This window comes from Eubalaena glacialis, chromosome X, assembly GCF_028564815.1.
Source record: "Eubalaena glacialis isolate mEubGla1 chromosome X, mEubGla1.1.hap2.+ XY, whole genome shotgun sequence".
Lineage (NCBI taxonomy): Eukaryota > Metazoa > Chordata > Mammalia > Artiodactyla > Balaenidae > Eubalaena > Eubalaena glacialis.
The window spans coordinates 7,328,769-7,356,176 of record NC_083736.1 but is presented as its reverse complement, the minus strand read 5'-3'; the positions used below and the strand labels follow the sequence as shown (position 1 = coordinate 7,356,176).

Sequence of the window (27,408 nt, the reverse complement as noted above, 5' to 3'; positions counted from 1 at the left end):
AATATCATTTTGAAACTTTTATACATAGAGAATAAAGCATGATTGTCAATGTATACTGAAATTCATCTAGACATTAAAGAAGTTAAGAAAATCTGAATAAACTTGAACATTATTTTCCTAAACAGAGCTACTCTCAAAAGCGAATTTACAATGTGAAAAACTTAACCCTACATTGTTGAGTAAAAATGGAACAGCCCTGAAAGGTGCACAATGCGTGTGTGTGTGTGTGTGTGTGTGTGTGTGTGTGTGTGTGGAGCTGGGCAAAGCAGTTTCCCCTTTCTTCAAGATTTGTTGATTTTCAGGGAAAACCCTAGCTCTGGGGGGTCGTTTCCATATGGGAGAGCGACCGTAAAAAAGCAGTATTTTAATGCCAATCACTGCAGTCACAGTTTATGAACCTGTAAGGGATCAAAACTAGGGACGTCAGAGTCCCACACAGGGCAGATCTGGCACGAGGCGTGCTTTCTTATAAGATGAGTTAAGAAGAGACGGCGGTGTCGGCGGGCGGGGAGGGGGGTGGCGGCTCTGGATTCTGGAGAATTCGCAACGCCCCACGCCTCCCCCTGGGAAGGCCTTGGTGAACGGGGAGAGAGCTGACTTTCCCGCCCCGGCGCGCTCCTTCCCCCGTCCCCGCACCCCCCCCCCCCCCCCCCCCCCGCCCCGACCAAGCATCACCCTCGTGAGGCCTCGTGGCGTCTGCAGAGGCGCGAGGCCCTCAGCGAGCCTGGCGCCTTGACTGCCAGCGCGGGGGATCGGGCGGGGGCTGCGGAGAGGCCCAGGGCACATGACGCCCGCCCCCCCCACCGCCAAGGGCCGGCCCAGCACATGACCCGGGCGGGCCGGCGGGGTCCCGGCAGACCCGAGCCGCATCCCCAGCACGGACCATGGCCTCCCCGCGCCTGGGGACCTTCTGCTGCGCCACGCGGGACGCCGCCACGCAGCTGGTGCTGAGCTTCCAGCCGCGGGCCTTCCACGCGCTGTGCCTGGGCAGCGGCGCGCTCCATCTGGCACTCGGCCTCCTGCGGCTGCTGCCCGGGCGCCGGCCCGCGGGCCCCGGGCTCCCCTCGGCCTCCCCGCCGGCCACGGCCCGCGCCCCGGCCTCCGCCCGCATCCTGCGCGCCGCCGCCGCCTGCGACCTGCTCGGCTGCCTGGGTGAGGGCGCGCCCGCGGGTGGGGACCCGTCCGCGCGCGGTTGAGGGCGCGCGGCCCGCAGGTCGTTCCCGGCCGGGGGCGTGGATGAGCACGCGCGGCCCCCGCCTGGGACCTGGTCGCCGCGCGGGTAAGGACGCCCGGCCCACGGGTGGGAGGGCCGAGCCGGAGGCGGCTCCTCGGGGACCGGACTGGACGGCCAGGGGACTCTGCGATGCAAGATGGTCGGTAAAACTTCCTTCGGGGGACCGTTGTTTTTTTTAAACAGTTTGATGTATTTGTTACTGCACTTACTAGGGAATCTTTAGACGGTGCTTTGAAGGAAAACCCAGAAAATACAATGCATCCCTAATTGTACAACTGGTGAGAGACTAACAGTTAATATTTCGTGCGCGTGCGCACACACACACACACACACACACACACACACACACACACAATCGTTTCCAAAATGATTTAGCAGAATCAGGAAGAAACCCATATATATATATATTACAATTTTATTTACTTACTTGTTTATTTATCTATCTATTTAAGTTTGGGTTTTATACCACAGGTGGGCAAACTTGCAGCCTCTAGGCCAAATCCTGCCTGCTGCCTCTTATCTGTGGCCCAGGAACTAAGAAAGTTTTTACATTTTAAAGTGTTTTTAGAAAAATCTAAAGAAGAAGACTATTTCTGACATGTAAATATTCCATGAAATGCAAATGTCAGTGTCCATAAGTGGAGTCTTATGGGGATACAGCCATGCCCTGCACTTGTGCATTGTTTGGGGGCATCTTGGCCCTACAAGGCCAGAAGTGAGTGCTGAACAGAGAAACTATGGCCTATAGAGCCTAAGATATCTTCTCTCTGGCCCTTTACAGAAACTTTGCTGACCCCTGCTTTCAACTCTAGCATGGCACATTTTACAAACCTCTATGCTAGGTATTGCCAAGCATTTTAACTTTTTTATTTTGGAAAATTTTTAACATATGCAAATGTAGAGATTGTATAATGAACTCCCTGTACCCATCACCTAGCTTCATCTATACCCCTTCCCCGTATCCCACTCTCCACTGGATTAATTTGAAGCAGATTCCAGAATTTATACCATTTCACCCACATAAACCTCAATATATAGCTGTAGAAGATAAGAATTTTTAAAAAACATATATATATCACACAGATATCATTATCACCCCAAAATAATGAAAACCAGTTCCCTAATATCACTGGTGTATGTTCAGGTGTCTCATAATTGCTATTTTACAATTGGTTTGTTCGAATCAGGATCCAAATACTGTCCATGTTTTGTGATCGGCTGACAGGTGCTGGCATTTTGGAATTGTGTTTTTCAGTCATGCTTGCTCTTGAAGGAAAGGCTGCTGGTGGTATTTGCAGTGCCTTCCACCGCTCTGCCGTGAGGGCGTGGCAGCAGCTTCTGGGGCACCTTGAGTGCTTATCTGGGCACGGGTGGCTGTGTGTCCCAGGGCCTGTTTCTCCTGTTCCTGGTTGTGTGATTGGAGACACTCAAGAATCCTGGCTTCAGATAAATGCTATGGAACCTCTAGTCACTTTCTTAGACTCGAGGAGTAACACAGGAAGCTATAGGGATAAAATCAATTCGGTGCAAGACAATTAAATAAAAAATTGGTTTTCTTCCTGATTCTGCTAAAGCATTTTGGAAAAGCATCTTAATAATAATCTAGTTTCTATAACTTGAATATCTGAAAATAGAGCTGCACCCAAACATCTTTTGAGGGTCAGCAAAATAATATTCGTATATCCTTTGGCCTTTAGAAGGAAGGTGCATGACATTGCGGGCAAATGAGCCGAAGCAGGAATCAGGGGACGGCTTGGTGACCAGACCGCCTCCCTGAAAAATAAGAAATACAGATGCCTATCTCACGGGATCGTTTTTTTCCCCCAGTTTTTTTTTAAATATCTTTTTTTTTTTTTTTTTTGGCCACACCGTGCAGCTTGCGGGATCTCAGTTCCCTGACCAGGGATTGAACCCGGGCCACGGCAGTGAAAGCACAGAATCCTAACCGCTAGACCACCAGGGAACTCCCTCCCCAGTTTTACTGAGATATAATTGACATATAGCACTGTATAAGTTTAAGGTGTACAGCATAATAACTTAACATTTATCATGAAATGATTACCACAACAGGTTTAGTAAATATCCACCACCTCATATAGATACAAAAAAAAAGTGTTTATCGAGCTCAAAGCAGAGCTCTGTACTGAAAACGACAAAGCACTATACGGAAGCAAAGCATTATTTTTGTTATCTGTGCTGAAGAATGAGAAGCTGTATCTTAGGCTTTAAGTGTTCATAGTCTCCCTTTAGCGGTATATGACACAGTGTATATTTGGTAGCATGTGACACAGTGTATATTTTTGTGTGGGAAATACACACACTACACTAGAGTGTAACTCTGTACTGCTCACAGGTCCCCTTGACCAGTGTGTTGCATAGTGAATGCTTAAACAAAGGCTATCTATCGACTTACCTAACAAAGAACCCTAACATAAGCCTTAGGTGTGTATACTGTGTTGAGGAGAATTAGATATTTGGGTTAGATAGCAAGGAAAACTCACAAATAATAAATGTCAAAAGTAGATTATCAAGAGCTAATTTGTGAAAATCTTAAATGTATTTTTTTTAAAGAATGAAAGAACTATCTTTTTAAACTTCAGAATGTGCTTTTTCAATCATTCTTTTTTATGTGAGGGCTAGTTAACTTGGACATTAAAAATATAGCCAAGAAATATAAATTGTTATTCACATAATCACTCCTGGGCGCCAAATAAACAAACAGACAACATTAGGGACAGCACTGTGGCTAATGGTGGTTGAAGTTGAAATCAAAGTGCCTGGGATTGCTCCACTACCATAATAATTATTTTCTGAGTCTTATTTTTTTCTCTGTCTCTCTGCACACACCAGCGTGTGTTTCTTTCCTCCCTGTCTCCCTCACATCTTTCTCTTTCCCTTCCTATCTGTCTATCTGCCTATCTGTCCATCCATCCATCCATCCGTCCATCCATCATTTTTACAGAGTCAACAAGTCACCTTTAGATCTGCATTAGGAGCAGATACAAAGCATCACCTGATTCTCCCTTAGGTATCACAGTCCGGTCTACAGTGTGGTTAGGGTTCCCGAGTTTCGTGGACGACATCTCAGCCGTGAACGGGACAGACGTGTGGCCCGCCGCCTTCTGCATGGGGAGTGCAGTAAGTGTACCTCCCCTGGCCTCCCCCTTCCCTCCCCTTTGCCCCGCTTCGTTACGCTGTGTCCTCAAAGTGTGGTCCCATCCCTCCCACCAGCCCACTGTAACTTTTAGAAATGCACGTGCTCAGAGCCCTCACCCCACTGACCAGGGACCCTGGGGTGCGGGCTGTCTGTGATTTAACAAACCCTCCAGGGGCCTCTGACCCACACTCCAGTTTTAGAACCACTGTGCTAGTATGTTCCCCATCCCCACCCTTAAACACACATTCAATCCTTACCTTAGATCCAGCCACAATCAAAACCAGCTGGCCAAAAAAAAAAAAAAAAAAGAAAAAAAAAGTTATCGATTTAATGGATGTATTTACTTAACAAAATATATATTTAAATATAGCAATTTGTTCATCCGTATTGCTCTGTCCGCCAAGTTAACACTCCAGTGAATGACCTCAAAGGACACTGATGCCCTGTTGACCCCGCCATCTGTGCCAGAACTGTCATCATCTCTCCCTCCCTCCCCTCTGTTGCTTCCCGGCTGCATCCCGATGGAGCCTCTGTCTTAGTGTATAGATCTCGTGCTGCTTCTAACGTACGGAGCCCCCCCCTTCCTTCTACTGGGAAGGTCCTTCCTGCCCGTCCTCCTTGGTCCTCAGCAAAAGGGCTTCTCGTTCAGAGAAGCCAGCCCAAGCTGCACACCTGAGCCCTTTATCTCCCTGACTACAAGTGTAGCACAAGGCAGGGCTCGCTGGACCCGGTGCAGCTCAGCAGACAGGGCACCAAGGCACACGCCCGTCCCAGGCCACATCCCAGCCTGGGTTTCCAAGCCTGTCCGGAGGGCTTTCATGTGCTGCCCCGTGACGTCAGAGGAAGTGGGCATCTGCCAGCTCATTTCACGGACGGGGCGGTCTGGAACCCACGTGCAGCAGCTTTGATGCCGGCTCGTCCCGATTACAGATGTGGATCCAGCTGCTGTACAGCGCCTGCTTCTGGTGGCTGTTTTGCTATGCGGTCGATGCCTACCTGGTGATCCGGAGATCGGCGGGACTGAGGTATTCAGAGCAAGCCAGCTGGCTTCTGCCCTAGTTTGTTGCCTGAGGGAAGGTTGGAGACACCGCTGAGCACTCCATCTCTGTACGGCAGACACAGCTGATCAGAACCTTTCAGCTGACCCCTCCACCGAGAAACATCTGTGCCAGCCCATTTTTATAAAAGGCTGAAGGCACAATCGAAATATCGAGGATTTCTCCAGGTGCCCCCTACCAAGAAAAAAACTGAGGATTTTAAAACCCTGAAAGCAGTATTTCAATAAATTAAATATTTGGCACAGGACAAAGACTTAAAAAAAAAAAAAGAATTGGCATGAAAATAAAAAATTCTGATGGTATCTAAAGGTTTAGGAAAAAAGTTCTTAGATGTATGTATTGATACAGTATGCTAAAAACGGAGCCCAGGAGTTCTGGAGCTGCCAGGGGCTGCCTGGGAGGAACCCAGGAAGGGTTAGTGCCTTGGTCCTGGTGGGTTCAAATTCCTGCCCCGTCACTCACTAGCTGTGTGACTGTTGGCAAGTTGCTGAACCTCTCTGGACTTCCGTTTTCTCAGCTGTAAAACAGTACCCACCTCAGGAGGTTCCTGGGAACAGTCAATGTGATAGTACCTGTGGATGGTTATGGATGGAGCCTGGCACGTAGCAGGCGCTCAGTAACTGGGAGCTGGGGCTGGAGCTGGGATGTGCACGTTATGGAGGAGACAGAAACACAGAGAACCTGCGTGCCAAAGAGAAGAAGGAGGGCACGGCGGGTGTCCTGGTCTCCTGGCTCCAGGCCCAGGAAGGATGTGTCCCCGACCAAGTTCGTGGTCCACTTCCATTAGGTCCCCTTTGCATGGAGCCCTTGTTTGCTTTTTTTCTTTTTAAATAGCTTTATAAAGTTCATCTGTTTAAATGTATAAAATCCATTGTTTGTGAGCATATTCACAGAATTGTGCAACCATAACCATTATTTGGTTTTATGACGTGTTATTCATCCCCCAAATCTCTGTACTGGTTACTAGTCATTCCCCATTCTTCCCTCTCTCGCAACTCCTGGTAACTTCAAATCTACTGTCTGTCTCTGGATTTGCCTGTTCTGGACAGTTCCTGTAAACAGAATCATACAATATGTGGCGTTTTGTATCTGGCTGGTTAAACTTGGCCTGTTATTTTCAAGGTTTATCCGTACTGTGGCGCGTATCAGTACTTCATTCCTGTGCGTTTGCTGAAGAATATTCCGTTGTTTCGCTATCTGCATTTTACCCGTTTATCGGTCACTGGACTTTTAGGTTGTTTCCATTGTTTTGACTGTTAGGAATAATGCTGCAATGAATATTTGTACGCAGGTGTTTGTGTGGACATATGTTTTCGCCATATACTTATGGGTATACAGCTTGGAGTGGAATTCCTGGGTCATATAGTAACTCTGTATAACCTTATAAGGCACTGCTGAACTGCTTTCCAAAGACTCTGTACCATTTTACCTTTGCACCAGCAATGTTTAATGGTTCCAGTTTCTCCACATCCTTGATAACAACACTTGTTTTCTGTGTGTTTGTTTGGTTTTTTAAGATTTTAGCCATCCTACTGTGTGTGAAGTGGCATCTCATTGTGGTTTTGATTTCCCTGATGACTAATGATGTTTAGCATCATGTGCTTATTGGCCATTTGTGTACTTTCTTTGGAGAAATGTCTCTTCACTTCCTTTTTCCAGTTTTTAATTGGGCTGTTTGTCTTTTTGTTATTGAGTTATAGGAGTTCTTTATATATTCTGGATACGAGTACCTCATTAGATATATGATTTACAAATATCTTCTCTCATTCAGCAGGTTGTCTTTTCACTTACTTGATGGTATCTTTTGAAGCATAAAAGTTTTTAATTTTGATGAAATCCAGTTTTTCTGTTGTTTTCTCTTATTTCTCGTGCTTTTGCTGTCATCTAAGAAACCATTGCCTAACCCGAGGTCACAAGGATTTATACCTTTGTTTCCTTCTAAGAGTTTTATAGTTTGAACAATTTTATTTAGATCTTTGAATTAATTTTTGTGTGGAGGTGAGGATAGGTCCGCCTTTATTCTTTTGTAGGTGGATATCCAGTTGCCCCAGCAGCACTGGTTGAATAAATTCACTTTTAAAACCAACGTGAGTAACCAAATAAAGACCATATTAAGGCTATAGACTACACTGGGCAATCTTAGTGAATCACCACTCTAAAATCCTTGGTATTCCTTATGTATATCACATCATCATTCACTTTGTCTCTCTGCCCTGAAATTTAGTACTTGCTTCATTTTTGGGTTTCTTTCTTCTACCTTTTTGCCTTAGTTCCCAAGCTCTTACACATCTGTACAAAACCTAGGTATACTTGGTTGTGAAAATTCTGTAGGGAAGATAGTTAAGGTTAAAGGCTGCCAACCAGGTATATCAGTGAGAATTAGTTTTGGCTACATAAAATACATAAAACAATAGTGACTTAAGATAGGAATTTCTCTTTCACTCTAAAAGAGGCCAGAGGTGGGCAATCTAGGGCTCTTATGATGGAAATCAGGGACCCAAGCTCCTTCTCTCTTTCTGCTCCACCATTCTATTATATGACTTCCATCCTCAAGGTATCATGACCCAGAATAGCTGCTGGAGCTCCAGTCATCACATCAGCATTCCAGAAAACAGGAAGGAGGTAGGGGGCAATGCAAAAGGGGCCTGTTGTCCCCTGAGCCAGATCCCTTTAAGCAGGGAGCTGTTTTAAGCAGGCCTGTTGTCCATGGGAGTTTTACACAACAATAACATTTTCATGTTATTGGCCAGAACTTAGTTTTCTGGCCACACTTAGCTGTAAGAGGAGGTTCGGAAATATAGTTGATTATCCAGGCGTGCTGCTGCTCTGCATGACATCCAGGTTCTGTTACTGAGGAAAAAAGGGAGGATGACTTTGGGTAGGCAGCGAGCAGCATGAGGAGACCTTGTCCCTGAAGCTGAGTGCAAGTGTCATGGTTCCCTCACTCAGTTTGGGAGGGATCGGAGCTATGACACAATTAGAGGTCTCATAGACCACCAGTTAGTTGTGGAGATAAGAGGAACCTTGGAGCACTGAACAGAAGCTAGAAGAGTATGTCTTCTGCTGTCATAGGAAATGCACCTCCACCCGTGAGGGACTGGAGTTGGACAGGGCTGTGTGACATCTCTCTGGACCCGGAGGACAGACAGAGCCCTCAGAAGCCAGGACAGGCAATCAGGAAGCCCTCCTCACACCCCGGCGGGTGTTTGGAATTCATCTTGGAGCTTGGCGTTAGGATAGGCAGAAGTCTGCGATGTGCAGGGGCTAGAGGACGCCAGGCTTCCAAGGACCCGCCCATCAAACAGGAGGCCGTCCTCCAGGGATGCCAAACGTCCAGATGCCACCCAAGGGCAAGAGCCAGAGCAGGGTTCCAGGGCTAGGAGGACCGCCGGGAGTGAAGTGGGCTCTCCCATCAAAAAGGAGCGGGCACACAGCAGAGAAATAAGACGGGTGCTCTGTAGCCACGGAGACCCAGCCCCGACCTCGTCCCTAGCAGAAGTCACGCTTCCCAGGGTGAGGTCTCTGAGGGGCCGGCCCTGGGTGGTTTAGAGCCAGAGCTGAGCGTGTGGGTCCAGAAGCCTCTGGAGCCCCTCTTTGAATCGCCAGCTTGTTTCCAGAGCCGAGGGTGGAGTGGATTCTGTAGGTGGCAATGAAGAACCTGCAGCTGGTGGAGAGGGGTCCCGAGGAATTCCCAGGCAGGGGGCCAGACTTCTCCGGTATGGCTGGATTCAACTCCACATTCCCTTCTAGATCCTTCCAGCATTTAGCTGTTTCCTTTGGCGCGGGAGAATTTTCCCTAAGAAATGTCATTAAGGCAGATTGAAAGTTAACGTGTAAACAGCCTCTTGGGCTCCAGGTGCGGGAGACGCACGTTTTAACCATGCCGGCAGGCACCTGAGATCCCGGGAGAAGCTCTGCTTGCCCTAAGAAAAGGAGAGTGTGAGAGCAAACAGGGTCTGGGGGGGACCTTCGCGTGCCTGCATGTGAAAACTGGCTTGCCGTCAGAAAAAGGGACGAGGGTCTTCAGCCGGGGCTGCTCCCGATCGATCCTTCACCGCCACATGGGTGTGGCTTTCTGGCTGTATCGGTTATTGACGTGGCCGCCGCCTGGGTCCCGCGGCCCGGGTCTGACTTCCTCCCCTCCCCGGCATTTGGGGCCGGCGGGGGGAACCGAGGGCCGGGCTTTGGGGAGCGCGAGCTGGCCTCGCCCTCCCACCCCGGAGATGACACCAGCGGCTCCCTGCAGCCCAGGCTTGGCGTCTGGAACGCAGATGCCACCCTGCCACAGCCCAGCCCCTGCACAAAGCTGCTCCTTAGTTTCCTGAGTGTCCTGCAAAGCCTGTGACTTCTGGGCAGGACAGACCCCCACGCGCTCCCGAAGCTGGACGGGCAGGGAAGTGCTGCTCCAGAACCAGCAGTGCCAGGGGAGGCGAAGGTGCAGCCGCGGCCGCGCGGCCGCCCAGTGGGCCAGCTGTGCCGTGGTTCCTCCCTGAAGCATGCCCTTCTGGGCCATCTCTTTTGCCTCCTGTCTCCTTGTAGAAGGGCGTCCTTCACCCCATCCCTGACCACGCCCTTTGTCCCCACGGCGGATCCGCATGGTTAAAGTCCTGATGGGCCAGGGGTTGCACTCTCTGCCAGGCGTCTGGCAGAAGGTTTTTTGTGTTTTTTAAAAATTTTATTTTATTTATTTATTTTTGGCTGCATTGGGTCTTCGTTGCTGTGCGCGGGCTTTCTCTAGTTGCAGCGAGCAGGGGCTACTCTTTGTTGCGGTGCGCGGACTTCTCGTTGCGGTGGCTTCTCTTGTGGCGGAGCTCAGGCTCTAGGTGCGCGGGCTTCAGTAGTTGTGGCACGCGGGCTCAGTAGTTGTGGCGCACGGGCTCAGTAGTTGTGGCGCACAGGCTTAGTTGGTCCGCGGCATGTGGGATCTTCCCGGACCAGGGCTCGAACCCGTGTCCCCTGCATTGGCAGGTGGATTCTTAACCACTGCGCCACCAGGGAAGTCCTATCTGGCAGAGTTTAGAGTGACAGTGGGCACCTCTGAGGGAGCAGCCCCGGGCCCCGTCCCATTGCACAGAGGCAAACGAAGGCTGTCTTGGAAGAGCTAAGTAGCTCTGCACGGGCTCAGGTGGTCCATCGTCCTGACCCACCTGCAAGGCTGGCTGCCTCGAATCTCTCCGGGGTACAGGGTGGGGTGCGTGGGAGTACAGAGATGAGGATGGAGATGGTGACGATGAGAGAATTTGAACTATGCAGGGAATGGGGGGTAGGGGGAAAATATAGGAAACCTCCCCGCTCTCCTGGAACGTCGAATAACCACCCATTTCTTAGAGGCCTTCTTCTTGGTTTGGACTGAGCATTAAGACGCTTGCATATTAGGTACGGAGGTGACTTCAGGAAGGACAGAAGCCAGGAGCTGCTTGCTTACTGGGGGAGCCAGGCACTTAGGAGGAATTATGAGGTACCCGTGCCTCACTCCTCTCAATCTTTAGTTAGTTAGTTAGTTAGTTAGTTGCGCCAGGTCTTCGTTGTGGCAGGCAGGCTCCTTAGTTGTGGCTCACCTGCTCCTGAGTCGCGGCATGCGCGCTCCTTAGTTGCAGCAGGCGGGCTCCTTAGTTGCGGCATGCAGGCTCCTTAGTTGTGGTATGCAAACTCTTAGTTGCAGCATGCATGTGGGATCTAGTTCCCCGACCAGGGATCGACCCCGGGCCCTCTGCAGTGGGAGCGTGGAGTTTTAACCACTGTGCCACCAGGGAGGTCCCCTCCTCTCAATCTTGAAAGCCTTAGGTTGAGGGAAAGAAGCCAGACGCAAAAGGCCACGTCGTGTATGATTCCCCTTAGATGAAATGTCCAGAATAGGCAAATCCATAGAGGCAGACGGTAGATGAGTGGTTGCCAGGGCTGGGGGCACAAGCATGATGTGGAAAGACCACTGAATGGGTCCGGGTTTCCTTTTGCGGGGATGAACGTGTTTTGGAACTGGATAGAGGTGGTGCTTGCACGGCATCGTAGATGTCCTAAATGCCGCTGAGTTGCTCATTTTAAAATGGTGAGTTTGATGTTATACGAATTTCATCTCAATCAGAGGGCAAATAAAAACCTCACAGGCAAAATCAGGCAGCTGTTTGCCGAGGGTTTGCTCTGCGTGCACCTTCCTGCCGCTCGCGGAGCTCGGGGCTTGCTCAGCGCTGGACCTCAGGCGTGGCCGCCCCTCTGCTCCTTCCTCCCCCAGTACCATCCTGCTCTACCACATGATGGCCTGGGGCCCGGCCGCACTGCTCTGCGTAGAGGGAGCGTTCATGCTGTACTACCCTTCCGTGGCCAGGTAAGCCGGGCTCCCAGCAAGCCCGCTCCCCCGACGCCTGGACCCCCCCGCCTCTCTTGCAGGAGACGCCCGGGCGCTGACCCCGAGCGGGCGGGCAGGCCATCGTCCTGGATCTGTGCAGCTGAGAGCACAGTGGCTGGCACCTTGAGTTAGCGTCCCTGCCTCTGCCTGTCCCGTGCGTGTGGGTCGGTGGTGTGCGCGGTGTGGATGCAGAGCTGGGGGCACGGCTCCTGCGTACCAGCCTGTGTGCCAGCCTCCAGGCCTGTCCCCCTCCAGACGGACGCAGCCTTCCCCTGCCCACTGTTTATTTTTCATTCTTCAAACCAGCTTCCTCTGGGCGAGCAGGTGAGTTGAACATCCCAAGAATGAGTTGGAGATGGCTGGAAGACACAAAGGGTCGCTCGCTCGTGACGAGCTTACTTTAAGCCTCTGCTGTCTGCACTTTCTCACCTCTCTCCATCCTGTGCTGTTCTGAACACAGACACTGGGCGATGTGGCCTCTGAAATTGTCTCAGGCATGTCTTCAAGTTTAAAACCCCATCCGTGCAACCATTTGTAAAGCCTCAAGGTCCCTCCAAGGATATACACTCTAATTTTCAATGGAAAACTGAAAAACAGAGGTTGGACATTGTCTCTTTGTCTGTGATTTCAGGGCGGTGTACACCCGGGATCAGCACAGCACAGCCCTCAGGACAGATCCGGCCCTCTGCCTGCTTTTGTAAATAAAGCTTTATTCGCACACAGCCGTGCCCATTTGTGTATGTATGGTCCATGGCTGCTTTACACATTAGAGCTGAGTAGTTTTGACAGAGGCTGTGAGGGTTCTGAAGGCTAAAATATTGACTATCTGCTCCTTTACAGAAAAAGTTTGCTGACCTGTGGTGTAGACCGTTTCTGCCCCTTCTTTTTCGATTTCTTGTAGCCACTCACTCAGATGTCTCCACGCTGGTGTTGCTTTGTTGACAGTGACTACTCCCAGGCCTCTGTGTAGATCCCTCCAAACAGCCACTCTCCCCAGGAACCCGAAAAAGACAAATACAGAGTTAGCAGCTGTTACAGAGGGATGCGCTTAATTGGAAAGGGAGTTTCTATCTCTGGCCTCCACCTGTGGGATCCTGGCGACGTTGCGTCTGAGCGCGAGGGAGCCATTGCTACAGGGCACTCAGGAGCGCCAAGGTGCCCCGCGGTCTCCACGAGGCCTCCCCCGTGAAGCATCTCCATCCTTCCTCATATCCATCCTCAGAGCACACGAAGACCCAGAGCCCTTGGCGCTCTGCAGGCTCCCACCCTCTCTCATTTGTTCCTTACGTTCAGCACGGGCATCCGCATCTCATCTCTTCCTCCTCTTCTTTCCCTTTCTCCCCTCAAGCCCTTCCAGACCACAGTTTAGCTTTCACAGCTGAAGAGGAAAGCTTCTGTTAAAAAGAAGGTAGCAGCACGACGTTGTAAGTCAACCGTACTCCAATAAAATATGGCTTTCAGGGTGAAAAACAAAACACACAAACAAAAAAACAAAAAGAAGGCACCATCCTCAGGTGGTATTGTCATCCTTAAGGCAACAAAGATGGGCACTGCATTTTTCTTACCTGTTTTCATGCATTTTCAGCCACTTTCCCCTCTGGTGTGAGCACTTCACACATATGAAAACGAGAACACTAGCATTTTTATCGTTCCACCTTCCGTGGCCACAGGAGCTGTTCCCTCCTCTGCTTTTCTACCCCGTCTGGGGTCGGGCCTGGGCAACATCCCCTTTGCTTTGGATTCTCTCTTCCTCTTTGCCATTTTCCTCTACACTATGTGTTTGTTAACTGATAGCCCCGACCTTGGTAACATACCTGTGTGTGGCACTCCACCGTGTCCTGTGGTGACGGATGATTCTCAAGACCCATCAGTAGAAATCCTGGTCCTTCTCCCTGAAAAGAACCACTGAAATGATTACCTGTCGCCATGAGAACAGATGTCCGGTGCAGCGTGAGGCCTGGGTATTTTGAGTTGGTCGAGGACAGAGCTTGGATCTTATCCGTGATGTCAGCCGGGTTTAGCACGCACGTAGAAAGTGCTGAAAACCCAGCTGGTTCACAGGATGCCTTTGTCCTCCTTGAAAGACAAGTGGGGGGAGACCCACTTGTTTGAGACACCCAGCGGGGGAGTTGGGGGGCGGGAATCCACCACCCCAGAGAGCCTTTTCCTCTCTTCACCTTTTCTCAGCAGGGAACTTTAGAAGCTCCCTGATTTACGAGACAAGCAGAACCATGATGGATCCTCCTTTTTCTTCTGTGATTTATCGCTTGTCCGCAGACGTGAGACATGAGTCAGGTTTCCTTCGGGCAGAGTCAGAAGTCGATCTGTGTGTCTCCCTCTTCGATCTGGTCCTCTTACCTCGACTTCCAGATAAGTTGGCGTATCTCAGGCAAAGCCCCGTTTTTTCCCGAGAATGACCCGGCTTTCCTCCCTCAGGTGCGAGAGGGGTCTGGAGCATGCCATCCCCCACTACGTCACCACGTACTTGCCTCTGCTGCTCGTCCTAGTGGCCAACCCCATCCTGTTCCGAAAGACAGTGACTGCAGGTAAACCACAGGGAAGTTCTCTGGGGGCCAGGCCACGGCTACGGCCCCAGGCCACGGGCTCTGATCATTGTCTGGGACCACGGACCTCGTTTGTCATCCTCCAGAGAGGAGCAGAATACAGCTGGGGAAAGTGAGGGGGGTTAATAAACAAGAGGGAGCGAGCCTACTCAATGATGGGCTGTACGAGTTCTTGGCCAATGTCTGCCAGCTCAAAGCCGGGACCAGGGGGCTTTTCACTTCTGTCTGGGCTCATCCTGAGTCGGCCATTGGCGTGCCCCGGAGGACCCGAGTGGCCTTGGAAAACTGCGGAGGGGAGACGGGAGCAGGAAAGGAAAGGGCAGCCGAGGGGAAGGGACGGATGTGAACTGAGCCGTCCTGGGAGCCTGGGCCCTCCCGTGATGTCTGGGCCTGTGTCTTCTCCCACTTGGGCAGTAAACAGGAAGGAGAGCACAGGAAGTGAGTCAAATGCATCAGGAAGAACTGGGTGAGAGGGATCTTGTGAGTCAGCGGAATGCACTGGACAGACCTCCGGGCCAAGGCAGGGGACCTGCATTCCAGCCCCCATCCCATCCTCAAGGAAGCGTGCCCTGGGGCAAGTCTCCAGGCCCCTCATGCCGCCCTGTGGGTCCCTCACGGGCAGAATGAGAAGAAAGAAACACACCTTAACAGAAAGGTCACTTGAGGATCAGCTGTGGATTGTAGAACTTTAACCCAAGTGAAGTGCTCTACCACTAGGGAGAGAAAAATCGCTGCAGCTCTTTGGATCTCTCTTTGCATATCTGCATTTAAAACTAGTGTGCTGTACACCTGAAACTAACACAACATTGTTAATCAACTATACGCCAATAAAAATTAAAAACAAAAAACCCCTCCCCCCAAAAAACTAGTCTATTAAATATAGCTTTTTGTTTTTTTAACAAAATTGCATTAAAAAATAGTGATTTGATTACATCAAACAAATGAAAATGACTTATAGAAAAAAGACTGGAAAGAAATACACTAAGATGCTAACAATGGTTGTCTCTGGGTGAACTATGGGTTATCAATTCTTTCCTAAACTTTTTTGTATTTTCTAACTTGTCTGCAAGGATAAATGTCAAATCTTTCAACATTTTAAAATAGTGAGCATGCATTATTTTTATGGTAAAAAATATAAACCGTAAACAAATATAGTTCCCGAGCTAGTAAAATCCAGATAAAACCCAGAGTGTAGTTAACAGCACTATACCAGTGTTGATTTCTTCATGGTGACCAATGTGACTGTGGTTGTGTAAGATGTTAACTCTGGGGACAGCTGGGTGTAGGTATACGGGAACTCTCGGTACTGTCTTTGCAAATCTTGTGTAAATCTGAAGTGATTTCATAGTAAACGTTTAAAAACTATATTCCCGTGAGTCTCCGAGAAGTCCCAGGTGGAGGTGGTGAGGAAAGCATGGCCGGGTCTGGCTGGGCTTCACGCTCTCCTGGCTGTGCTGCTGAGCTCCCGTCTGCTTTACTGCCCTTCCTTTGCACGCGGGAAACGTAAATAATGAAATTACGTGCTGTTCCCCTCTGCTCTTCACAGTGGCCTCTTTACTAAAAGGAAGACAAGGAGTTTACACGGAGAACGAGAGGCGGATGGGACACGTGATCAAGACCCGATTTTTCAAAATAATGCTGGTTTTCATTATTTGGTAACCTTTCTTCTTTTTTTAAAACTGTCTCTGGGAAGGGAAATGCAAACCGCCTGTCATTTGCTTTTCCAAGTGTGACCTGAAAGTTCCAAAGGGAAGAGTCTTTGGAGAGGAAATTTTTGAAACTTGTGCTAGGTGCCTTTGGAGGAAATGCTTGCGAGACAGGAAGGCAAGTCTACCATCCGTGAACTTCTGGAAGGATATTCACATCTACTCAAACTATATAGAAAGCCCTAAGAATGAAAAGTCCCGAGTTTAGTTTTGATGCATCCCAACCATATGCCTCCGGAGTTTTGTCCCATCGCTGGGGTTAGCATTCCAATCAAGTGCCTTCTAAATCCACCCATTCGCAGCAGTCTTTTTTTTTTTGGCCGCACAGCATGTGGGATCTTAGTTCCCCGACCAGGGATCGAACCCGCACATCCTGTAGTGGAAGCGTGGAGTCCTAACCACTGGACCACCAGGGAAGTCCTTGCATCAGTCTTGACACCAGGATTCCTGTATCTGACAAGATAATAGGGCAAGGGCCCATCTTTAGTGTTATGACTCACCGCTCAGGCAAGAAGGGTAGAGAGTAGGACTTCCCCGGCAGTCCAGTGGTTAGCACTCCACGCTTCCACTGCAGGGGACATGGGTTCCATCCCTGGTTGGGGAACTAAGATCCCACAAGCTGCGTGGCACGGCCAAAAAAATAAAAATAATTAAAAAAAAAGAAGGGTAGAGAGAAATCTTCCTGTCCTCAACTGTCCACCCACCCCCCATTCCCCCCACCCGCCCCCCCCCCCCCCCGCCACAGGTGTCCTGCCCCAGCGTTTCAAGTGGGTGTGCTGGGCATAGACCTGTAACCAATGCAAAATCGACTGGAATCAGGAAACACTTTGCTGTGGTGAAGCAATGCTTCGCAAGACAGAGCACGCCTTTGTGGTGTTAATAATTGATCTGATGTGGGGAGGTTTGTTTGGACAGTCTCCTACGAGAGAGACGAGAGACGTAAATTAGCTCCCTCTAAAAATACACGGAGCTTGTGGTTTCAAACGTCACCTCCCTGCCAACAATAACCTCAAAAAAATTCAAACATAAAATGTCAAGATTTGTTTTGGTCTCCATCAAAACATTAGCTTACTCTTCAGAGGAAGGATGAACTCTGGGTTATTTGACATGTGCTAGAACCTTCCACCTGATGTGGTGTTGAGTGCGACCATCGGAAGCATCTGTTGGTCTCTGCTTTGGGCTGAGAGGGGTGGCATCTCTTACGTCAGATTCTTGGTGTGCTGCGTCCTCCTTGCTGCTAAGCAGGCACTGCCCCCGCCCCAGGACTTCTAGGTCTCGGTAGGCATGGTCCCTGACCCCCAGCATTAAAAATGAATTATATCACATGTTCTCTTCACCTGTGGGCCATTTTCTTTCTAACAGTTGGGTGTCGAATATCATCAATGAAAGCCTTTTATTCTATCTTGAAATGCAACCAGATATCAATGGAGCCTCTTTGAAACAGGTCAGAAATGCAGCCAAGACCACGTGGTTCATGATGGTAGGTCCATCTTAATTTAAAATGTTCTTCCTAAAGAAAAAGAAAAAAAAAAAAGAAGGGATAAAACCACTCAGAAGTATGATCTATATGTTATTTAAATATGCAGGGAGTTGACTAGGTTCCTGGGATGCTTACATCTGGCCTTGGTCCACGAGCTAGCTATTTTCATTCAGTGTTGGGATCGTTATTAAATGGATATGACTCTGGTAAATCAACTTGGCAAGTGGATCAAACCTTCCAGGCAGATTTAAAATATCAGGGAATTTCTCTTGAAGAAATGTTTCAGACTGAAAAAACCATAGGGATTTAGGTATTGCCTATAACATTATCCGTAATTATAAAGCATTATAGATAACCCACATTGTTTGAAACAAAAGGGAGTGGTTACGTTAATGATGGTCTTTGATCTTGAGGAATGTTATACCGATGTTGAAGATGACAATGTAAAAAAATGGCAATTGTGAAATCTAGTGTTAAGTGAAAAATGCAAGATCTAAAAATTATACTGATTTCAACTACCTAGTAACACGTGTATGAAAACATATTGGCGAGAAATACACAAAATCATAATAAGGTGGAAAGAGCATGGGTAGTTTCCCTCAATGTTTTCATTATACTGCATTTCCAAGTACAAAAATCCGTACGCGAGCTGTTAGTGGAGAGATGCACGGTGCCCTACACAGAATTAAAATTTATGTTGCTTCAGAGTTGGGGGAAAGCTGATTCAGGAGGATAAGACCAGCATTAACTGCCTCCACCCCTGCCTGTGCTGTGGTCACGTGCAGGGACCACACTTAAGCAAAGTTTCCTAGACTGACTGTTAGGCTCAGGCGCCTTTGTGCACTCACATCCTGCCAGGGGCGCGAGGGGCAGGGCCCCGAGTCCCTGCGGGAGAGCGCGGCCACGGGCCAGAGGTGAGACAGCCCTGCTGGGCCGCCCAGGGCCTTCTCTCTCCCGCCCCCCCGACCCCTGGTCTGACTCAGCTCCTCTCCCCACCCCACCTCCTCTGTCTTCAGGCACCTTTGAGGGCCCAGCACCTCCAGCCAATCTCTGTCTCGCCCCACACCAGCCAGTGGGGCAGGTCGCAGTGAGGTCAGCCCAGCGGGCCCCGAGTCACCCTGGGAGCACCCAGTGCTCTGATTCCCACCGTCCCACCCTGACTCACCCCTGTCTCTCTGTCCTCCCTGCCAGGGGATACTGAATCCAGCCCAAGGGTTCCTGCTGTCCCTGGCCTTCTACGGCTGGACAGGCTGCCGGCCGGCTTTTCGGGCTCCCAGGAAGGAGATCCAGTGGGAATCGATGAGCACCTCGGCCGCCGAGCGGGGTCCCCCGTCCCCGAAGGGCTCCCGTGAGGCCCGGGAGAGCCCCGCTGCCGGGAAGGAGGTGCGGGCCGGCGGGCACACTTCCGACGAGGCCTTGAGCCTGCTGTCTGAAGGTAAGAGCCCCTCCACCAAGGCAGGCAGACGGCGGGGCCCCTGGCTCCCCTGGAAGTGCTTTATAAACGGCGAGGCGGCTGGTGCATAGGATTTCTGTCCTGATGCCTGGAACCTGCTTCAAGGCGAGAATGGAAAGTGACAACGTTAGTCTTGCATCTCGTCCTCCTCCTCTCCTTTTGCTATGATAGTGGTACCTTTCCTCTGGTTTCCTCTGGTACCTTTCCGTAGCCTTGTAATAACTATAACTGGCTCTACCTTGGGCTGGATGGCGTTTTGAATATGAGAGAAATTGCCACTTCAAACCCGTCGCGAAAGTTTGCTGTAAGACAATGAATGGTACAACCTGACCTCTGTAGCTTTTAGTTGCAGCTTGGTTTGTCCACCTCATTCGGGGACATTTAAGATAACACGCTGGTCGTCCGGTGCTGGCTCTTCCGATCTGTCCTTTTCACTTCAAGACTCTAGCACTGTGGTCCTCAGATTGGTCCTCTTTTTAAACTCCTGTTTAATCTGATTTGGGGTTATGTCTATTAACCCAGCCGATAAGGAGGAAGAAAGTATCAGTTCAAGGCCCAAATGATGTTTCTCTAAAGACTGCCATCTACTAAACCTATTACATACATTTTATATTAATATATTCATGCATACTATTTATATATATAAATAAACCTATTATATGTACTTTTCATTAAACATACTGTAACCTTATAATTTATCATTTGCTCTGTATTCTGAATTTACTATTACAAAAAGCTCATTTATATTCTAATCAAGATGGGTAATGAGAGAGAATAATCGCTAGACCTATGATCCTTATTCCTAACTAAATCTCAGGGACTGTCATGGTTATGATAGCTGATTAATTTTACCGTCCCTGGTCTATGCAGATCTTTATTCCCTTGAAAGATTCTTCTTGAGCAGACATTTTGCTGTTAGCATTGAGTAACAAGACTGGAAATTCTTTACAAGAAGTGGACACGTTTGCAGCATCTCCTCTGGGGGTCAGGGGGTTGATTCCCACAAATGCTGCTTGGGGAGGAGGCCACCCCACGCCCTCCTTCTGTCCCTACTGAGGCCCTGAAGCCCCTCCCTCTTCCCACTTTATTACACTGGGGCTGGTTGAAAACGCTTTTAACCAGAATGCATCACTCTGCGGCCCATGTACCGTCTTGCACTCATGCTTGACCACTGCACGTGGTAAGGGCCCAATAGTCGTTTGTAATAATTATGTTAAATTGCACATTTTTGAAGGGGAATTAGTTCTAAAAGGCCTCAGAGTAATTAATTATAAGATGTAAAGACTTCTTAGACATAAGATTTAAAGAATTCTTAGTAACATAAGAGTTGGGGTACTATGTCAAATATATCTCAAAAGAGCTGGGGAAAAAAAGAGTTGAGATATCCTTAACCATTTTTTTTTAGTAAGACTTTATAATGAGTAAGCACTTTCTTTGAATAAAAGCAACATTTGTCAAGCTTGTTAGAAGCAAGGTGACACATGGTCTCAGTATAAGGAATGGACTTGCTACGCAGGAGCCATGATGATAACCTCCAGGAAGGGCTCGTGGCTTCTGGGCGCAGGACTGTCCATCTTGGCCTCCTCCAAGTGAGCTGAGGACTAGCCCTTCCTGCAAATCTCACTTAGTATTTCTTGACCTCTAATAGGGTGCTAACGACAGTGATTTTCATAAGATTAAATAGATCTTTGTGCTATGTGCTTAAATAGTGCTGGGACACAGAGGGCATTCCATAAATGCTAACTCTCGTAAGCATACATAAATCCCATTACATATTCATAACCTGAGCGGAGACATGGAGCAAATGTTGGCGAGATATAGAATGAAAGAGTCCATGAAAATTTCCAATCTGCGTTTAAAGTATGAAGGCAGAGCAATCCGGGCTAACGATGTGGATACATGTCAGGAAACAAGCCCTTGGCAGAATGATCCCCACACAGGAGACTCCTGTTCTTATACCACAGGCTGTATACGCTGCTGCCAGAACCCTCAGGAAACGGCAGCCTAATGTCTACAGTGGTAATCTTGGAAATGAGATACGGCTGGCTTGGTCTTGGGCTGTTTCCTTTCTCCTCCTTTCCAGCCACTTTGCTTTTAGTCTCTTTAGTAAAGGTAGGGAGCTACTCATAATACAGAAAGTACTATTACATGTGGGAGAAGAGCCCAGAGATACAAACTCGAAGCAGTAAATACAGTTAGGCTTCTCCCTGTTTGCATTGGTTAAGATGAAGCTTGACTGGTTTATCATATCCTTAAGCCTCTATCTACTACTTTAGGATTCACTTCGAGGCCAACAGGCTTACACTGAGCCTCCGTTAGGAAGTATCTGACGTGGTGTCTGGCACTTACTAGGTACTTGACATAAGTCAACTGAGTTTGAACAAATATTCATCGAGCCTCTGCAATATGGTCAACAGCATTTTAGCTGAGGGGTGGGGGCGGTGTGTGTGGATTGTGAGTGTCCCTGAGAAGTGTCATGTAGGAAACTTGCAAGTATAAGTTAAGTAAAGACAATACTATATTTTATTCTAAAAAGTCTGACGCGTTAAAGGGACACAGAAAAGGCAGGGCCTCCATGGGTGTTGGCGCATGGGTGAGGGTTTCTGGAGGAGGTCATGTTCAGGCTGGGTCTCGCACCGCAGACTGCAATGGGAGAGGGGGAAGCCCGGAGGACACCCCGTGTGGAGACTCAGGGCAGAATGTCTGCATGTTGTTCAGGGGTGGCCACAGCGTGGGGTTTGTGGGAAGCTGGAGAGGCAGGTCGGGAACAGATAACGAAGGGCTTTTACAGATTCTGCTAAGGAGTTTGCATTTTATCTAGTGGCCAGCGAGAGGCCAGTTAAGGTTTTTAAGTGGAGAGATACACTCAGATTTGCTTGTAGGACTAGCCTAGTGAATGGATGTGGGAGAGTTGATTGGATGATCATGCTTCGTGACCATGGCAACAGCTAACATTGAGGGGATTTGTGTGTAATTCTCTATGACAACTTCGTTCAAAATCGCATCTTTATGAAGAATCGGAATTTCCCTTGGGACTAAAAGTCAAGAAAAAAGGGTACTTCTCACAAATAAGCAAAAACCTGGTTGGTTTTTAACTGGTGAGCACCAGAAAACCTTAAAATATTATTTCCTCTGTCCATGAGCTTTACGAAGCGTAGTGTCAGATCTCTGGCCCTTCTTTAACAGGGACACTTTGTGTTCACAACGGAAAAGTTCAGGATCTGATGGATACTTTAACCTTATCATTGCCTTTAAGGGTTGGGGGGTGTATGTCTCAGGAGATCTGCTCCCCTAGCCTTCAGCGTCACCCTGGACCAGGTTCCGCCAAGCCCCGCCCACCGGCAGGGGGCACGGCTCCGGTGGCAGGGCGGGGCGACAGTGGAGCTGGGGGTGTGGTCACAAAGGGGGCGTATCTTAGGCCGAGGCCTGGCGGGGAGGGGCGTTGACGAGAACAGGCCTTCCCTTGCTGTGGCAAAGCAGAGGGGCGTGGCCACAGGGATAGGGGTGTGGCTTGGACAAGATGGACCACGGGGTATAAGGATTGCGTCAGTGGGGTAGGGCCGAGACGCGGGGCACGTGGGGAGGCGAAGAAGGCTGTCGTTAGAAGAGAGCACGTGTAGTGTGTCCACAGGTAGGAAGCTTGTGGCCTCTGCAGAACACAGTGGATGGAAGTGAGGGGGCGTAACTGTATGTCTCTCTCGCACGTCTTTTCTCTCCCCCCAGGTGTCTTTCCCACAATTCGCTGTCTCTCTCACAATACCCTAGTTCTTGCACCATTCCCTCTCACCCACAATTGCCCTTCCTCTCCCCTGATCCCTCGTTGTTCCCACAATTCTCCATCCTCTCCCACAACCCCTTGCTTTTCTCACAGTTCTGTGTGTCTCCCACAGCCCCCTATTGCTCCCGCAATTCTCTTCCCACAATTTCCCATTTTCTGCCACAATTCTGGATTCTTCATGGTTTCTCACAAATCTGTTGTCTTCTACAGTTCCTTTTGCTACCGCATTCCACCGCTCCCCCAATTCTTTTTCTCGGAGAGATTTCTGTTCTCCAGCGTAATTCCTTCTCTCTGACAATTGCCCGTCATCTGCCACAGTTCTCTCTCTCACAATGCCTCTCTTCCACAACGGCCAGTCTCCCCCACAGTACTCTTTTCCCCGTAATTCTCTGTTCTGCCTGGCAATTCCGTATCTCTCCCCCCCCCACCAAGTTTCTGCCGTTTCCCACAGTACTCTTTCTCCCACCATTGCGTCTCTCCCACATGTCTTTATCCTCCATCACAGTTTCACACCTCCCCAAATTGCCTGTTCTCTCCCGCACTTCCCCCTTACCGTCCCCATTTCTCTGTTCTCTCATACACCTCATTCTTTGTCTGTGATTCTCTCTGCCGTCACTTGCCCCTCCACGTAACACCAGGTGGCGCCATGGGTCGTGTTTGCCAGGGGCGTGTGGGAGGGAACACACCCCAGGGCCTCCACCTCTGTCGGGCTGGCTGCACTCAGTTCAACACCTTGAAGGGGACGCAGGCCCAGGGGTTGCACGCTCTCTATGGCTCATGCTCCTAACCACCTGGTTGGGTTTCTGATCTAGCGCCTCGAGGCTTTAAGGGATCCAAGAACAACAGCTGAGGGCACCGGAGGCATCCAATATGCCTCCCAAATGTTAGGTCTGCGTGGAGCCAGGACGTTCTCGAGAACCTGCCTGGGCTTGCGAGGCTCCCTGACGGGAGTTGCTAGGAAGGCGCTCGGCCCTTGGGCACTGGGAGGTCGCTGGCAGCTGCGTTTCCTGCACGCACACTCAGATGTGCACACGCACCGATAGAGAATTAGTCCCTCACCCCCACCACCATGGCCTCTTTGGATTTGCTTCTCAGAGACTTCAAGACCAGACGGGAAAACCCATGGAAAGGCAGGCCTGCTGGAAAGCCCAGCTGCAAGCACCCGGCCAACTCGGCGCAGGCGGGGCTGGGGGCCAGGGGCGCGGGGCGGGTGTGTGTGTGTGTGTGTGTGTGTGTGTGTGTGTTCAGCGGCAGCGGTGGCGCTGGCGTCTGACGCTCAGGGTTGTCGTGACACAAAGGGGTCTCCTCCGTGGAGCCCCGGGGGACGAGCAAAGAAGCAGGAACTCTGAAAAAGGGGGCAGAATATGTCCCAAAGTGTCAGGTCACGCCCAGACCTTGATCACGAGCCCCCGTGTGACGCTCCAACCCGGAGGCTTTTTGAAAAGACCACAGAAATCGCACACAAGTTCCCATGAGCCCAGGACGCGCTCAGGAACGGCGAGCGACGCCGAGAGAAGCGAGCCTTCGGGAACCGCCGGTGAACCCCTCCGGCAGGAAGGCGGTTCCGGAAGCCTCCCCAGCCGCGGCCTGGGCTCCCGGAAGCGCGGGTTCCCCGCTCCCAGCTCCCCCGAGGGCCGCGCGCCCTCTCCTCGGAGCCGGCTGCCGGCGCGCCCTCTCCTCGGAGCCGGCTGCCGGCGCGCCCTCTCCTCGGAGCCGGCTGCCGGCGCGCCCTCTCCTCGGAGCTGGCCGCGGGGCCCAGAGCCGCGATGCCGGCCCGTCCCGTCTTCTGAATTCCTTTCCCGCCTCTTGGTGGCCTCTTGACGCTTGGGGCGGCTCCCTCCGACCCGTGCTCTCCCGGACGCCCTGGGAGGACGAGCCGAGCGCCTCTCGCCGCGCAGGCCGCTGTGGGGTTTGGGTGGTGGTGGTGACGGTGGTGTGTCGGCCACGCGGCCGACCCCGCGCTTGCTGCTTCGTGGGTAATACCGTCACCTCTCCCTGTAGCTCCGGCTTCCCCAGGCATTTCCAAGCCCACAGAGTGCTGACGGCCTCTCCTTTTTCCCCTGAAGTGTCCTCTAAAACTCGGCGTGTGTCTCGTCTTACTCCGGGCTTGTTCCTGCCGGGTTTTATACGTTAGTCTCCATGAGTGCTCTGAGGTGCCTGGGCCGTGTCCCACGGATGTCAAGGCGGTGACCCCACGGTATTTAGCCATTCAACGTTAGCTTATCGTGCCAGGGTCTGGTTGAGGCACTACACATACCGTGGTGACTAGGGTGGACAAATGCGCTGTCCACTGAGACTCTCCATATAATTATATAGTAATTATTATAGCAGCGTTTGTGAATGAAAGTCACAAAGAACTGTATAATATTCAAGGCAGCGAGAAGTGCTGCGAAGAACAACACGTCAAGAGGGGGCAGGAGAGTGGTTTTAGATGGGCGTCCCAGATACCTCCTTGAGGAGGAGGTAACATTTGAGTTGAGACCTGAATGCGGTGTGGGAGTGAGCCATGAGAAATCTGGAGCGCTTTGCAGGCAGAAAAAGAGATGTGCAAAGGCCCTGGGGCAGCCCTGAGCTTGGATGTAAGAGAAGCATGTGCAAAGGCCCTGGGGCAGCCCTGAGCTTGGATGTAAGAGAAGCATGTGCAAAGGCCCTGGGGCAGCCCTGAGCTTGGATGTAAGAGAAGCATGTACAAAGGCCCTGGGGCAGCCCTGAGCTTGGATGTAAGAGAAGCATGTGCCTGAAGGTTGTGAGTGAGAAGAGGGACATGAGGGGAGGAGGCTGCAGCCGTCAGCGGGGCCTCTCGGTGGAGGGAGTTGGGATTTGGAGATGTTCCTGAAGGGCAGTCACCTGCCCCATGCACAGCTGAAAAGGCCACCCTTCTCTGCGTCTTCCTTCGCTGTATTCCTGACACACACACCCTAGAACCTGGCATCCAGCAGGCAAGCCTGGATATTTGTGGAGTGATATCCGTAGAAAGAACAATTCTGACATCTGTTGCAAAGCTCTCCCGCACCTTCTAAAGGAAGGCGTGTTGTTGGGATGATTAAACAGACCTCCGGGATTACTCTTTTGGCTGGAGTGATGTTTGCTTTCATTCTGATTGTTACCTATGTCCCTCCTCGTAAGTTTTAGTAAGAGGAGTCCTTAGGGCACCTCGTGGCATTGAGAGCAGGAGGCCGGGCGACCCCGGAGCACTGTTGCCCCCGAGTGACCCCTGGGGCAGCTGTGCCCACCGTCACCACAGTGCACTGAGATCTCGGGCCCCTTAGACAGCGTGTCCCAGGGCTCCGAAACTCCCCCGTGTCAACAGTCTGTTTCCGTTTGGGGTGCAGCATCCACAGGGTTTGGCTGAGATGCGGTGAGCTGCCCAGTGGGGAGGTTTGGAGGAAGGGAGGCAGGGGTGGACCTCCCTTCAGGGAGGTCGTACATTAGCTGCCCCAGATGATTCTGTAGGATTTTTGTCCTTTGGAATGATTTAACCACATGTAGGTGAAAGTATCATGTAATTTTCTTTTTTAAATACAGACGGTTGTGAAGCTTGTGAAAGACGTTCTCGGACACGGACACCGACACCGTCACGTGACAGTCTTTTTTCCTCTCCAGGTTCTGACGCCAGCACAATTGAAATCCATATTGCAAGTGTGTCCCGCAACGGAAAGGAGACTGAATCTGTTCCAAAAGCCCAGAGAGACCTGTGAGAGGACGAGACAGAGGTCCAGACCCCGTCTCCCTCAGACTCCACGTTTCTCATCCCTTAGGACTGTGTTCTCGCCTGCAGTCAGCACACTGCAGAGTGTAGCATCCCCCCAAATCTCACTCCCATCACCACGTTAGTGTATTCCCCAGGACCCTCTTTGTGGTAGGAGGGATGATCCGTGAGCCTGTGCTTGGGGATGGCAGGGGGAGTCCTTCGAGATCAGACACTCTGCAGCTTCTCCAGACTCTCCATTGACATTAGTTTTTCTGATCTGGCTGTAATGTTAAATGCCAGATGCAGGTCCTTGGAAAAGTTAATAAAGTAGCTGTGTCCGAGCTCCCAGCCTGACTTGGATTCTGTCTGAACAACACCGCCAGCGAATGCTCTTGAGTCAGATAGTGATGATGCCAAAAGGCCACGAGAAGAGGCAGCAGGACCGACGGGGGCACCGAGGAGCAGCTGCACAGCAAGTTCCTTATCCACCACTAGGGGGCAGCGGAGGACAGGCTTGGACCGGCAGTTTAGCCCTCGGTCCCCACGTTGTGTCGAGTGATGATTCAGTCTAAGGAATCCTTGGGACCGGACTTATGCTCAGATCATTGCCTACGTTTCCGTCTTTCCATCAGTTGAAATATAGATTATATATATAAAGTATACATATATAATTATATAGAGAGTTTTCCTTTGATATCCATGAGAGATTTGTTCTAGGACCCCCACGGATACCAAAACCCACAGAAGCCCTGGTCCTCATCCGCGGGAGCCTTTGTCCTCATCCGCGGGGGGCCCTGGTCCGCATCTGCGTGGGGTCTTCCGCATCCGCGGGAGCCGTGGGCCGGGGGATGGGCAGTGCAGACGGTCGGCTGTTTATAAAATTTGTATACTATAGATATTGAATATATACATGTGCATATATATATCTGGGGGCAAAAATACTG

The 27,408-nt window shown here is 50.4% G+C and overlaps 1 protein-coding gene across 1 annotated transcript; it reads left to right on the top strand.

Moving 5' to 3' along the window:
- The first annotated feature begins 696 nt into the window (after positions 1 to 696).
- On the top strand, positions 697 to 26,805 carry GPR143 (G protein-coupled receptor 143). The gene is given in 10 exon segments (XM_061179361.1): positions 697 to 874; positions 877 to 1,152; positions 4,263 to 4,372; positions 5,322 to 5,416; positions 11,679 to 11,771; positions 14,229 to 14,338; positions 15,903 to 16,011; positions 17,425 to 17,542; positions 18,734 to 18,977; positions 26,377 to 26,805. Coding segments are annotated over 10 exon segments (1,299 nt in total). The 5' UTR covers positions 697 to 825; the 3' UTR covers positions 26,472 to 26,805.
- Positions 26,806 to 27,408: the final 603 nt, after the last annotated feature.